At 41.2% G+C, this 14850-nt stretch overlaps 1 protein-coding gene across 1 annotated transcript in view; it reads right to left on the reverse strand.

Moving 5' to 3' along the window:
* Window positions 1-14850, reverse strand: part of kcng2 (potassium voltage-gated channel, subfamily G, member 2) — a 33944-nt gene that overhangs the window by 9726 nt on the left and 9368 nt on the right. The window contains exon 2 of the mRNA XM_031287200.2: window positions 12465-13364. Coding sequence (XP_031143060.1) covers window positions 12465-13253 — 789 coding nt within the window. The 5' untranslated portion in view covers window positions 13254-13364. The remainder of the gene's footprint in view (window positions 1-12464; window positions 13365-14850) is intronic.

The following is a 14850-nucleotide window of genomic DNA, read 5'->3' on the forward strand; positions in this document are numbered from 1 at the left end:
GCTTCTGTAAGCTTTTTAAATGGAAGCAATCGGGACTGTCTACACAGTAGTTGAGAGATGACATTGGCTGCAGTATGCACAGCAGTGCTTAACGCATTCTCATGAACGGGTGAAAAAAGAAAAGTGAGCTATATTCGGCGACGAAAGTTTAGGCACCAAAACTAGCTACTTAAGTTTAGGAAAAAGATTGTGGTTTGGATTAAAACACTCCTAAGGAACACCCATTTCCTGGGGTATGAAGTCTTTTGTTTTCCCTGGGGGGCGGACTCCTCTCCCTGGCTTGAAAGTCCTGTGTTTTATGACCCCCCCCCCCCAATCCACCCTGGCCACTTCCCTACGCGGCCAGCCGCGTTCTTATACAGCAGCAGTCACTGTGGTGCATGCAGCAAAAAAAAAACATGGAATGCTTACGAATTACAATGCTTAACTTTTCATACAGTATCTTTTTCAACATATGGTTCATTAGAACAGGTTGACACTCTACATAGCCCACAGATGAAATGTATTTGTCCACCTATTTATAGCCCTGTAAAAGACTGACTGGCCTCCTACCACTCACACAGTGCATGCTGGGATAGGCTCCTGCCCCTCACAGTTAACGACGTATTCAACAACCATTAGTACTTACGTAAGTAACATGCCACATTTCACCATCAGCACAGGGCCTCAAGCCCGTCTATTGCATATCTAAACACTGTCATGCAAGTATATTTCTCTAGCTTCGTCTTAATTTTTCTTCCACAACCTTGAAATTACTTTAATTCAGTGTAAAATCAGTGACATTGAATGCTGCTGGTTTTGAGATTATTGAATGTTGCCTTGGAAAGAGGAGACATCGAATTTGGAGAGCAGGATGGTACAGGGGAAACCTGCCTCAGGAAGAAACCCAAGCAGATAGAGGCTTGCTCGAGTCATTTCACACAAATTACTGTATAACAAATATGACCGATGTTCCCACTAAGTCAATAGTTTAGTGACTTGCTGTGTGTCTAATCATTTCTCATAATGACCAAAAACTATCATTTGTGAGTCATTCCTCCACTCTGGTTTTGTGAATTTCTTCAGGACGTGTGCATGTGTGTGTGTGTGTGTGTGTGTGTGTGTGTGTGTGTGTGTGTGTGTGTGTGTGTGTGTGTGTAATTACATAATTACATAAACATGATTACTTTCTCTGGAACTTTTTAAAGTTTTTAATAAACATTGTCTTTGGCAAAAAGAAGAGGTCTAATCCACCACCGCCATGGAGATTGGAAAATGTATGTATTTATCAATAGCCTGAAAACAATGCTATAACTCTCACATACGGGGCATTGGCTCCGGTCCAAGCAGTTTTGTTGCTTGTCAATATGGATTAATTATGCTCGGTTCTTTGGGGAGGGCAGCGGAACTTTATGACAAATGCATTTTGTTCTTTGCTGAACAAAAATATGTTATTCCTTCCATCCCCAATATTTAGCAGCTTTCAGAATACATCATACATCTTCCCTCTGTTAAAGCCACTCATTTAACGCATGCATATTACCTACTATTATCTACTGCTTAGTCTGGATCGACGATGGTTTATTTACCAGATAGTTGCGGTGCCGCCGGAAGTTATGCTTCCGCTTTCTTGTATTTCTAAACTCTGGTCGCTTCGAGAAACAGCAATCAGAACCTCCGTGCTAGCAAGTTTTAAAGAAAATTTGGATCGTGCAACAAGGCAGGCCTGCTTGGCTCTTTCAGGGAATGATTGTGAAGATTTACAAAGAATATGTTTACGGCATTTACTCTCTAACTGGAATGTTTTGGGACCCATTGGCGGGGATTTGCTATGGACAAAATACACAAGGCGATACACTGGTTAGAGCAAAATTACCTTTACCCATGTATCCAGCTAATTTATATAGCTCACATAACCGTATTGTGTGGACAGTTAACTTTATTTAATATTTTATGTGGCGTTCTCTTTTGCGGTGTGCAAATGTTCCACCAAAACAAGTTTTTTCCCGAGACTATTTTGCAGGGCCACTGTCTTTGCGACCGGAGATTAGCGCAGCCCAAAACAATTGTGATTGGTTTGAAATAATCAAATAGCTTGCATTGTTTGCACTCCTTGACACATTAATGCACTGTTCCGTCTGTACACCTGATAATAGTATAGCTGAATAGCTGACCATCCACTTTAGCCTGCAACAACAGGAACACTGTGTCTTTACACTGTATGCCCATACACATGTTATTTATATCCTGTTCTCTGCGGCTGTGACAACCCAAATTCCCCATGGGAGTCTTTACAGTTTCATCTGATCTAACCTAACCTAATCTAACTACCATAAATATTGATGGCTCTTGCCTGATCAGTCTATGGTTTCACTCTCTCTCTGTAATGAGTAAAAGTGGTCCAGTTTTAACCTCTAATTTTGGTTCTTTACAGCTGAAGTTTGAACAGACAACATTTAAGAGCACAGCTAATGCAATTCAATGGGGCTAAGCATCAAATGATTCTCTTTTTGAGTGATATTTCACTGGGGAAGAACATTTGGACACAACTTGAAAGCTCAGTTTCCTGGGACTCTCCATGTTTTGATTCGATTTTGGCACAACTGTACTCTCATATTCCCGGAGAATCATGACTCAATGTTCTTCCTCCTTTTTACGCGGCAAAGTGCTTCCTTTGTGATTACAGTGGAAGAAATCATTTTTAAACATTAGGCATTACTGAACATTGTTTCAATTAATGGCAGACAGACTACTGGACTTGCAAATGTTTACTAATGCAAATAAATCAACATTATGACACTTACATTGATAAATACATATTAAAATCTATGACAAATTGATGCTGTGCAGTAGGGTAACTTTGACTGAGCCTTTTATTAATTGACATCCCCTACTAATTAGGTTTTTGTAAATGTAGCCCACCTATCCTCAGTCTAGTCAGGGGAGGGCCCCGAGTTTGTTAAATCAGTAAAAGTAATTTACAATCAAGAATACCTAAAGTAATATTGTACTATTTCTCTTTTACCTATTTACATTTTTAAATGTCTTGAGTTCATTTAGCTTAAATCATCTGTAACCACTATTATTAGGCTTACTTTACTTAACCCACTTAAATACATGCACTGAAATGGCTTTTAAGGAATTAGCATATGACAATGAGATGAATGTATCACCTATTTAACACATACTAACCTTTAGCACCTTGGCTTGAAAACCTCTAGTAAAGGAAATAACCAAACACTAAACAATAAAATCACTTCTAGAGACAGTAAACGTCCAATATTTACTTTTGAAAATGGCCAAATATATAAAATAAAATGGCATTAGTCTCCTTTAAACTTACTTTTTCTCTTTCCCTTCAATAACTTGAGTTACAGCAAACAATAATAATTCCCTTCAATTGGAAACACAATTACTGTATAACCCCAATAATTCTCTTTAACTGTAAACACACATCTTAAACCAGGTTACCTTAAAGTGCTCATATCAAGCTTTTTGGCTTTTTCCCTTTCCTTTATTGTCTTTTTTGTGTACGTTATAGGTTTACAAAGTGAAATGCCCAAAGTCCACCCCAAAGGGACTTACCATCTCCAACAGAAAACACTGTTCACAAACTGCTCCAAACAGCTCTATTGTAGTCCAGCCTTTACTTCAGAGACAAACGTGGTCACTTTGTAACACACGTTATAATGCTCGCCTAGCTGCTAGCGTGGCACTCCCTCATACTATGCAACTGACAAGCTAGCAGTACTTTCTGCGCATGGAAGAGAAGTGAGATGTCTCACTCTGTAGCTAAAACAGAGAGCTCAACACACAGGGTGAAGAGGAGCTGTAGCAATGTGCAGTACAACAAAAATATGGTTTTCTGAAAATTAAACCACATAAACCTATTCTGGTACAACCTCTAAATACAATTATGAACCTGAAAATGAGCATAATATGAGCACTTTAAGTTCAAGTTCACACTACACTCAGTGGGCCCACACTTCAAGCACACACACAGACACACACAAGCCGGCATATCATAAAACAACAACCCCCGTTGCAGGCCTGATGCGACGCTTGAGAGTAGAGAAGTCCACTGTCTTTTTGTCCACTTCACTCAAAAAAAGAGCAATAATTGTACCTTGGTTAAAAGTTCAGAGTCCAGTCTGCACGTGTACCACTCTCTGGTGAAGAATGAGAGGGCAAGCAGATGTCAGAAGCTTTTACCCGTCTCTTGGTCTCTGGTGAAGAATGGGATAACGTAGGTGTCCGAAGCTGGTGTGGTCTCTCTATTCCAATGTCTCTAACCGTCAACGTTGCAGCTCGTAGCACTAACTTATCTGGTAAATCTTCAGGTTTCTGTGTTGAAAACACTGGACTGGAGCCTAAGTGGTAGCTGGGTAAGCTATGGTGGCTAAAAGTACATTAACTTTGCTAATGAATGCTAACAAAATACATTAGTAGCTAATAAGCTAGCAACACACGTGAACAACTAAGCGATACGCGTTTTTATGGATCCCGCACAACTTCTAGGCAAGTCCCGCCCTATGAAGCAGCCTGATTGGTTGGGGTTAGGCATTGACCTCGAGTAGTTAAGGTTAGGATAGCCGACTGGTCAGGGGATAGGACCTGAACAAATCGTGTTCCGTTACCTTGCGTAAGCATGGACGGCTGGCCAATAGTAGCGTGTGAATGCTATTGAAGGGCGGGTCTTGCCTAGAAGTTGCGTCCAATACACTTAGAGTAGAACTATATCCAGCTGCTCACAAAATATATGTAGACTGAATGTCAGGGCGAAGACTGTCGAGTTGATAGTCTAAGACAACAGCTACATATTTTTGTGCAAACTTTTACACACCCCGTGTTCCGACTTTTTTCCGTCAAGCCATCACTCTTAACACACGTTCTCACACTCACTTCCTCTACACCTGCGATCCCACCCACCAATGGACGACCGGTATTACTTTTATTCACGAATGCCACTTAACCATGAACTCTTCAAAATAAGACAAGATATATATAACTATACATCTGTGTCTTTTAAACTTATTTATTACAATGTACTTTTTAACCCTTTCATGAAATAAATTTTTAACCATATGTATTACATTACCTAGTGTTTTTTTTTAACTAATGCTACGTTTACACGTGGCCGGCTATTTTCATAAACGGACATTTCACCCTCTCTGTTTTCAAAAATAACATCATGCACAGCTGTCAGTTTTCAACAAGTGTTTGTTTAAATGTACCCGTGTATATATGCCGCGAATGCCATCAAGAGCATGCCAAACCTGTAGGTGGTAGCGTAACGAGAAGCTCAAGCCCACGTTAGCCAATCAGAATCCCGAAAATAGCAACAGCAACAAATCACTTCCTCTTTCTCTCTCACGGCTGCCTAAACCTCCATTTGTCTCAGTTTACATGCAAACGTGCAAACGAAGATTTCCAAAATCTCCACTCTGGCCAGAGGTTTTAGAAAGACTTGTTTTCAGAGGCAAATTCTCCATTTGCGTGTGAACAAAGGGCACAAACGAAGGGAAATGTCTCTTTGTCTTTTTTCAAAATAACCATGTACGTGTAAACAGGGCACAGGTCCCATGTGATCAAATGCCTTTAGATTAACATCATATTTATGACAATGTCTAATATTTTAACCCGTTTACATAAAGTACACGACAATTTACAGCAACAGCTTAAAGAACCATTTTATGTTGTATTAAATTTCCATACAAATAAGTTGTTTGTCACCTATGACATTTCAAAATTAAGAGTTGAAAAGGTTTGCTAAAGTTGTAGCTTAAAAAAAAAGACAATATTTCATTGGTGATTTACAGGGAAGGCTAGGTGCTACTTCGTAACTGATACAGGTGTCGACGTCTGCACAGGTTGACTGCACAGGCGCCAACACTTGGGCTTCAACACCATTTAATTGACGTACTGTTACTGCAGTGTTTATATTTTACATACACTGCTACATCTAGCTACATCCTATAATGTCAGAGAAACCTGCAATCTTGGTTGCCGATGTGGTTTATTTCTCCCCAATTTCGTATCACATTCCTGATAGAACATTGTGTAGTTTTTGGTTTGGAATCCTTCGTTTGTGATTTTTTATGGTAGGCTGCAATGACGGACAGTACCAAAGTGTCGCGTTGTAGCAGGTTTCAAATAATCATCTGTTGAATGGTGTTGGCGCATGCACAGTATGCCCGTGTTGATGTCAACGCGTGTATCAGGTGCGATCTAGAATCTACTGGATTTACTTAGAAAGAAATCACTTCTAGACTCACCAGAAATGATTCACAGAAACACAAATCATCACCGCCATGCTGGATTGCACACTTCTCTGAGCACGAACAGCATTGGGTCTCACAGTCAGGAGAAAATGAGTGATGTTCACCCTCTATTTTCAGCATAGACTACGTCAAAATTATCGCTATTTTCCTACAGCATTGGCACACATTTCTCTTCCACCCGTCCATACCCTCTGAGCCCTGGCTCCCCATTCCCCGGTGATAATATATGGCTGTGGTGAGGGTGTACTTTAAAGTGGCTGGGATATATATCAGAATGGAGCATATAGGGCTCTAAAGGCATAAGCAGAGTCCCTGGAAGGTTAGATCCACAGCCGGGGCTCTCGCAGGAGATATATGGGACAAGAACACAGTTTTCAAAGATGCTTATGTGAACAGAGTAAGCATTTCTGAGGGAAAAAAATTGACAAAACACTTGAGATGTTTAATCTCCTATTCATCCAGAGAGTGCAACGAGCGGCCATGAAATGTGAAATGCAATATAGCCTCTTTTTTCTTTTTGCATGTGAGTAAGAGGGGTAGAGAAAGGCCTCTCAGCCAGCGAAGACTTTGCTAAAAGCCACATTAGATTAGAAAGCCAGGCTAAGTGCTTTCCATTGCAGTGGCCGCCTTAAAAATGTCTTGTTTTCTGTCTGACCTCTCTCCTCAAGTGACCAAGTGCATAAAGATGGACACTTCCTGGGTTTAGGTTGCATTGCCCTTCTGCTTCAGAATGCAATATAATAAAGGCCGGAATTCACATGTCTGAGAGCTTCATAACATGACTTAATTTACTGGCAAATAAAAATGCTTTAAATGCTTTAAGAAAAGATGCTTTAAGCGTCTTACATAACTACTTATATGTGAATGGAAACAAGTCCTAACCCAAACGACCACATTGGTCGTTTGTTCCTACCCTCTTAAGGCCCTGACACACCAACTCGATTATCGGCCGGCGGACAGTCTGGCGAGGTCAGTGACTCGAGTCAGTTCAGCGTGTTCCGTGCTGTCGTCAGTCGGAGGAGCCGTCGGCCTTCATGTGGGCCGATTTGACATGTTGATTCAGAAGGCGGGCAGTCGGACTCAATGGCCAATCTGATTGGTGGAGCGTTAACCCGGAAATGACGAGCGGGATGAGCCTGACTAACGCCTCTCAAAATCTGAAGAAAATCTTTTAAATTGACCTTTTTCGATCTGAAATGAAGACAGATTCAGCAACTGCCTGGCCTATTTCTCGCTTAAAATGTTTTCAGAAACACGTTTCCGACTGCCTTTTCTGCCGAAGGTCGGCCGTCGGGTTGGTGTGTCAGAGCCTTAATACGACCCACTGGAGCGTTTCCTCAATTATCGCCCCTACCAGTGGCAGGAGATCAACACGTCCTCGTACCCAAAGGTTTTAAACACGTGGTTAACATTGTGAAACAGTCAGTTTATTTGGGTTTAGGAAAAGATCGTGGTTTGGATTAAAATCAATACATTTGTTACGTTACCTCACTTCCAAACAAAAGTACATGATGTAATTACGTACATTACATAGAACGTGACGTTTGTTGCGTAAAGCTATAATAACTCCACGTTGACTTTTAGCTTCAAACGGGACACAAACAGCGATCTGTTTCGTGTTTTTGTTTGACTGGGTGAGCATTTAGCTAGCCTGGGAAAACCTTGACGAACTTCCGGCAAATTTGAGATTTGCTCTGCAAGTCCGTCTGGCCAAGAGCCCATTCAAGCCCATTTCCAATTTTTCCAAATCGAGGCACCAATCACAACCGTTGAGGCGTGCTTTACACAATGACAATAGCGCAGCGATGGCAAGCAGCTTTTTGTTTACGTTCAACATGACGGCCACCGAAATCAGAAGCTTCATAATGGCAAATGGGGTGGTATCATTTAAAAACTAACAAGAAGTCCAGGTGGGTTTAGCAGGCAGTGTATCAAACATCAATCAATCAATCAACATTTATTTATATAGCACTTTACAGTAACCAACAGGTATCCAAAGTGCTTAACATCAGAATCAAGACTAAAACACACATCATGTAACATATCATACAATAAAAAGTGACACATAGAAACAATAAAGTCAGAAGAGGTTACATATAAATAGGAGAAGGAAATTGTCACACCACTACTATGTATTAAAAGCCTTTCTAAACAGATAAGTTTTGAGTTTAGACCTAAAAAGTGCTACATCTGTAGTCGTCCGAATTTCAGGGGGTAATTTGTTCCAGAGTCTCGGGGCAGCAACTGCAAAAGCCTGATCACCCAAACATGGAGGGCTGCTGCCTTCATATTGCTGGCCACTGGAGCCATAACTCTCAAAGTGTCATACAGCTCAAAAACATTAGGGCAACCTAACAAATACACAATATATTACAGTCTAGATTGGTATCTGAGGAAATGATCATTTCATTAGTTTCATTATTATAGGGAGGATCTGTGTGGATGTAAATGGCTAGCTATCAAAGCTAATGGATATTGGGAAGCTCTGTAATGGGGGAGGATGTGTGGGAGGACTCGAGTGAAAGAGATTTGGTAATTACCAAAAGAAATTCACCAATTCGAGCTTGATTTAAGAAGAGCGATGAGCTACCTAAATGCTTTGTTCGACATTAGTGTGAATCAAGACCATTGACAGAGCACATACATACGTTTTCAGAGCAAGGGCCAAATTCTTTCCCCAGCATAGTAATGAGGAGAGCAGACGCTCCACAGCCAATTCTGTCACCTCGGTACACACCATGACTGCTCGGAACATAACAGGAGAATCATATGGTGCGATCACACCTCTATTTCTCTTCTTGAACCATTAGGAGAAAGTTTATTTTTTTGTCTTTTTTGTGTGCGTGTACAAAAGTGCACTCACAATACTCATTGTAGAACAAAGTATTTCTAATGTGTCATCTCGTATTAAACAGACTTTGGCATTTGGGGTGGCACTTTGTTAAATTTACTACCTCTGGTGTTCAAGGCGGTTAAAAATATGCAAAGAAGTGGCAGATTGTGGTTTACCTCCCTTCATTGTGCTATCCTAACTTTTCCAAGAATGAAACAGCCACCTCATTATACCCATAAACCCTTGCATTTCGGGGTTGCCGTCACTGTTTCAGATTAGGTTTTCACTTCTAATGAACCACAACCACCTAATGTTCTCTTGGAGGAGGAGCGAGACTCACTTTTTCAGGCACATGTGGGTGGTTAATTGGGGCCACAATGACACAGTTTTAAGCTCTCAAGAGTGTGAAACATAGTAATCACTCCTCTGATTGAATTATAAAAACTGCAGATTCATACGGGCGTGTAATGACAGATGATACTTAATTGGAGATGAAATGAGACTATGTTCAAGCTGGACGTAGTTCAGCTTTCATCCGCTTTTGTTTTCCTGGTTGATTTTCCCTTTGAAGCTTGCGCACTTCATGCTAACTAACACTCCCCGCCCAGCCTGCTGATGAAGACATATCTCTGACAAAGAGAGACGCTGCTCTTTAATCATACACTGGTCTGCTGATGACATTTAAGAGGTGAATTAGTGTGATGCAAAGATGCTCTGGAGCCAGATCTCCAAGGCTTTCTGAAGTCTGAGGCAAAAGCTGACGTGAAATGGCTCGTGAGGAAGACATCGTCAGCTTTAATATGCTTTCTTGCTCCACTTGCCACGGACTGTGACAGCATATAAGTGTAATAAGTGGGAACAAAAGCCTGAGGTAGCAATATTTCTCTTCCGGCAAGATGAAAGCAGCAACAAGTGGATATGCTCTGCTCTCACGTTCAAACCAAATTAGAGACCAGAGACTATAATACTACTTTTACACCGAGGGCCCAACCAGGGTTGACTTTGGGTTTGAAAAGGTTAACCCACTGGCTGGACGCGGGTCAATTTTAATGTGAATTGCACATTCATCATCATTGGTTGGAAATGGGGGCGCACAATAGTGATGCAATTGTCACACTGTGCTTTAGAATGTAACCACTGTGAAACAATCAGAAAACATATCAGATCATAAATAAAGTTCTCTCTCTCTCTCTCTCTCTCTCTCTCTCTCTCTCTCTCTCTCTCTCTCTACGCCTGCAGCCAGCAGTTCGGTGGTTGGCTCACACATATCTATCTATTAGTCTCTGTCTTTTTTTAAATGAGTCAGGAAGCCGATAGCATTTTTTTAACTTGATCAAACAAAGACAAAAGTTCTCTCCTCGTCCTCAAATGTTCATAAATCGATACTGGAGTATAGAGCAGGGCGATATGGAGAAAATCAAATATCACAATATTTTTGACCAAATACCACAATATTGATATTGTAGGGTTGACACTTGGTGCTTTCACAAACACACATTGAGCTTTTTAATAAATAATGACCAATAATATGGATATAATGACTAAGTGGTTAAAGGCAACAGCTAGAACAGTCTGGTAAGTTGAGAAAATGACATCACTTTACTGTAATGTAGCCTTTAAAACCAGGAAAAGACACCACTTGTGTCATATCACGATATTACGATATCCAAAATGTAAGACGATATCTAGCCTTATACTGTATATCGATATCAATATAATAACGACGTATTGCCCAGCCATACTAGAGTTGCCTACTTCTAATAAATGAAATGCAGCGGAGGAGAAACGAGCGTTCCCACAAAAATTAGTTTACTGGTCAGTTGGTTTAGATAAGGTTTGGGTAAACAAGCCTTTTACTGTATGGATTAACACTGCATGGCTATAATTTGCATAATCATGATGTTATATAACAATAATGAGCTTATTTCATATTCATTTGATCGTATTTCATATTCATTTTTGGAAGAATTAAAATCAACTGCACAGAATATCTGTGGGATTTAGCAAATACAGAACTGAAGCCCCCAAACCAGAAAATACATTTTCATTTGAAGATTCGTTTTCTCATCTTCGTGTAGTGTATGCACTGTCAATTACCACTGCAATGAAGGAATTAATGCTGCAGAAACAGTGAGGGGAGCAACACAATAATCTGGTATTCAAGTGAATGGAAAGGAAGCCTCGGTGTCCATGAGCCTTCGCCTCTGTCTCTGTCACAATGATTTACAATAAAGCCCAGGAAGACTTTGTATGTGGGCTGCTGCATCAACATAATCTGAATTACTCTGTAGCTGTGAAGCACTCACATTCCTAAAGCTGAACAAAAAGGAATCGTGAGAGCGAGGTTCCTTAAGTTTATAGTCATGTGTGTTGTATAATACCATAACTGTGGTGTTCATTATGAAAATCTTTTCAGCATGGGATGACTTTACACCACAGGGAGTACTTTATTTTACTCTGCGGGAGCCATAATATTTGATATCACATACTGTCCATTTTTTTACCCCTCTAAAATTGCTCATTTGAGCCTGACTGACATTCAAAATTCGGAGATGCCTCACTTTTGAATCTTTGTGCAAATGGCCATGCCAGCTAAATGAATTTGATGCTGAGTGCTGCTGCTTTTATCGAGTAAAATCATTCCAATCCAATAATTGTCAGGACTTCATTCCAGAAACTAAATATGGGGAACCAGATATGAGTTTGGACTTCTTGGGATCATTTAAATTGAATCTATGAATAAGAACGGCAAGGAAAAAAGTTTTTACTGAAACTGATTAGCAGTGGTGGAATGTAACTAAGTACATTTACTCAAGCACTGTACTTAAGTTCAAATTTCAGGTACTTGTACTTTACTTGAGTCTTTCCTTTTCATGCCACTTTCCACTTCTACTCCACTACATTTCAGAGAGAAATTTTGTACTTTTACTCCACTACATCAATCTGACAGCTTCAGTTACTTTACGAGTTAAGATTTTTGCACACAAAACACATGTAGTTTATAAAATACGATGTTTTATTATAAATTAAACTACCCTACAAGTTCAGCTGAAATGATTATCCGATTAAACACTCAGTTGGTTGACAGAACTGTTTTGATCGTTTCCAGTTTCTAAAATGTGAGAATGTGAGATTTTTCAGCATTGAGTGCTTTTACTTTTAATTATTTAAGTACATTTTCCTGATGATACTTACCTACTTTTATCTAAGTAACATTTTCAATGCAGGACTTTTGCTTGTAACAAAGTATTTTATAACGCGTGTGGTTAGTGGTAGTTCTTTTACTTATGAAGTAGGGTTAGGGTTAGGGTTAGGATTTGAATGCTTCTTCCACCACTGCTGATTAGTGAAGAGACTGATAGTGAACTCACCCTCTCCTCCTCCTCTCTGAGGTCTGGCATGGTGCTGACACACAGCGTCACAGCGGTGATGGCTACAAATAACACTGACAGACAGGCGAAGATCTTCCCCGGCAGGCCCGAGTGCGGGTTCTCCACCATGTCCCTCAGTCTTCGCATGCAGCCCCCCGTACCGCTCTCTTCCTGTTCCCCCGCTCCGGGCAGCTGCTGGCTCTCCTCGCAGGACTGCGGCGAGGTGAGCTCGGCCTCCTCCTCCTCCAGCCTCTGCTGCTCCTTGTACTCCTCCTGCCTGAGCCGCAGCTTCCTGAGGCAGCACCAGTCCAGGTGGTTCTCCTCCACCCCCCAGTACAGCAGCTCCTCCTGGAAGGACAGGGCGCACATCTCCCGCAGCAGCCGCAGCTTCCCTGCCGCCAAGAAAGAAACGATTGTGCGGAAAGCCGAAGGGCTCCGGTCAAAGAAGTACTCGTTGCGGCTGCCGTCGTAGTCGTCGCACAGGTCCATGATCTCGGCCTCGCTTCTGCAGCCGCGCAGCTTGCCCAGCCGCGTCAGGGGGAACTCCTCCAGCGTGGACCAGGGGATGTGGTACTTGATCCCCCCCACGTTGATAATGGCCGCGCCATCAGCCAGGCCGATCTCGTCTCCATCCTGCTGGCAGGGCTGAGGCTGGAGCAGGAGCTGCGCTCGCTTGTAGAACAAACCCTTCTTGGACTTAACCTCCTGTGGGTTCTCCACACGTTTGAAGTGGAAGGGGGTGAACTGGTGCTCAGTGTTATTAGCCAGGAAGGCCACCTCCTGGTACATCACTGCCCCTGAGCTGGGGGGACCCTGTCCTGCACAATGCGATGGGAGGTGGGCTTCAGGGTATGCGAGGTGACTGGGAGCTTGTCACCCATTCAGCAACACAGCACGTCTCTGTTAGACAAAAAGACCAGTCAACAATTACATTTATTTAGTGTCTTTACACAATTTTTTAGGATAGCAGAACCTAATTTTATCTATCTGTCCCTCTCTCTCGATTCTATCATCCAAGACAGGTCCGTCTATGAAAGGTCTAAAGGCCTCACACAAAGTACTTGTTGGATGGTTGAACAACGTCTGACATCTCCTCTCCTTAAACCGTTTCCGACATCCAAACTGGGACTGGAGAATGTGTGTGCCATTATGCCTATTTGTATGATTATGTGTTGTGTTTCACCCTCTTTCTTCAGGCTTGGTCATAATGCTGGTCAGCATTTAAATTCATGCAATTCTTTCCAGTTAAATCCCCTTGATTCTTGCATTCGATCATGGAGGTGAAGTACATCCCGCACAAGTGTTTGGTGTCTAGTTCACGCTGTTGACCAAGAACAAGCTGTCTTGACAGAGCTGACCTTTTAGGGAACGGAGAGCCAGAGAGACCAAAATGGATCATGTTCTGAATAAACTATGTGAACATCTTGTCCTGTTAGATGCATGGGATGTATGTGGTCAGTTTTATGAGAAGATGACGTATGGTGATTTAGTAAGAGCCCACTTTCCCGATGTATAAAACAAACAAATGCTGAGATAGCCTTCAGTTGCTATCTGTAGACTTACTCTGGTATTTTTGACTAAAGCTTGTACTGCACCATCTTGGTCTCCCTGAAAATACCTTGATTCGTAAAATCTTCTTTTTTGGTACATGCTGTGTTAAGAGGTCGTGGTCATTTTACATATTTCAGTGAGATCAGACTGGATCCTCTCCAATCTCCTCTCTAATGTTGTTTTTCTATTTACTGCATTGCCAGGCTCTGGGATGAGACAATTTAAAGCATTGTGTAACAAACTATGGCAAATCAACACTACAATGTAGATCTAATCACAGCTCAATGAGGCGGATATGAACCAAAGGAAAGCATCAACTGCTATTATACAACACATGTGAAGTAAATATACTGTATGTTCAATGTTTAAATTATGTGACACGGGTTTGTTAATTTTTCATTTCTTATGAACACACAGCTTCTAAAACAATATATTATGCTAAACAGGCTTCCTTGTCAACATGAAACATTGTTTATTTCTTTATTTCTTCATTTATTCTGAGGATCAAAAGGACAACTACTGTAAGCATAACTGACTATATGGTGAGGCATTCAAATCCAAAGTGAAAGTCATTAAATTCATGTGATAAAGGACGAGGAGTTTGAATTTTTCTTTGTAATTCATGTACGGCAACTAAAGAGAATGTTTGAGCACAAGGAGAAACGGAGAAACTTCACAGGAAAATGAAAATGATTTCCCCATGGATGCACTTACGGTAATTGCAATGTGAGAGTGAAATGAGAAGAGAAAGAAAGGAATATGACCGAATAACGTATTACACAGTACATATATTTATTTTATCTATGGATGACATCTTGCTTTTCCTGTGTGGAAA

Source organism: Sander lucioperca, chromosome 16 (genome assembly GCF_008315115.2).
Source record: "Sander lucioperca isolate FBNREF2018 chromosome 16, SLUC_FBN_1.2, whole genome shotgun sequence".
NCBI classification, from domain to species: Eukaryota; Metazoa; Chordata; class Actinopteri; order Perciformes; family Percidae; genus Sander; species Sander lucioperca.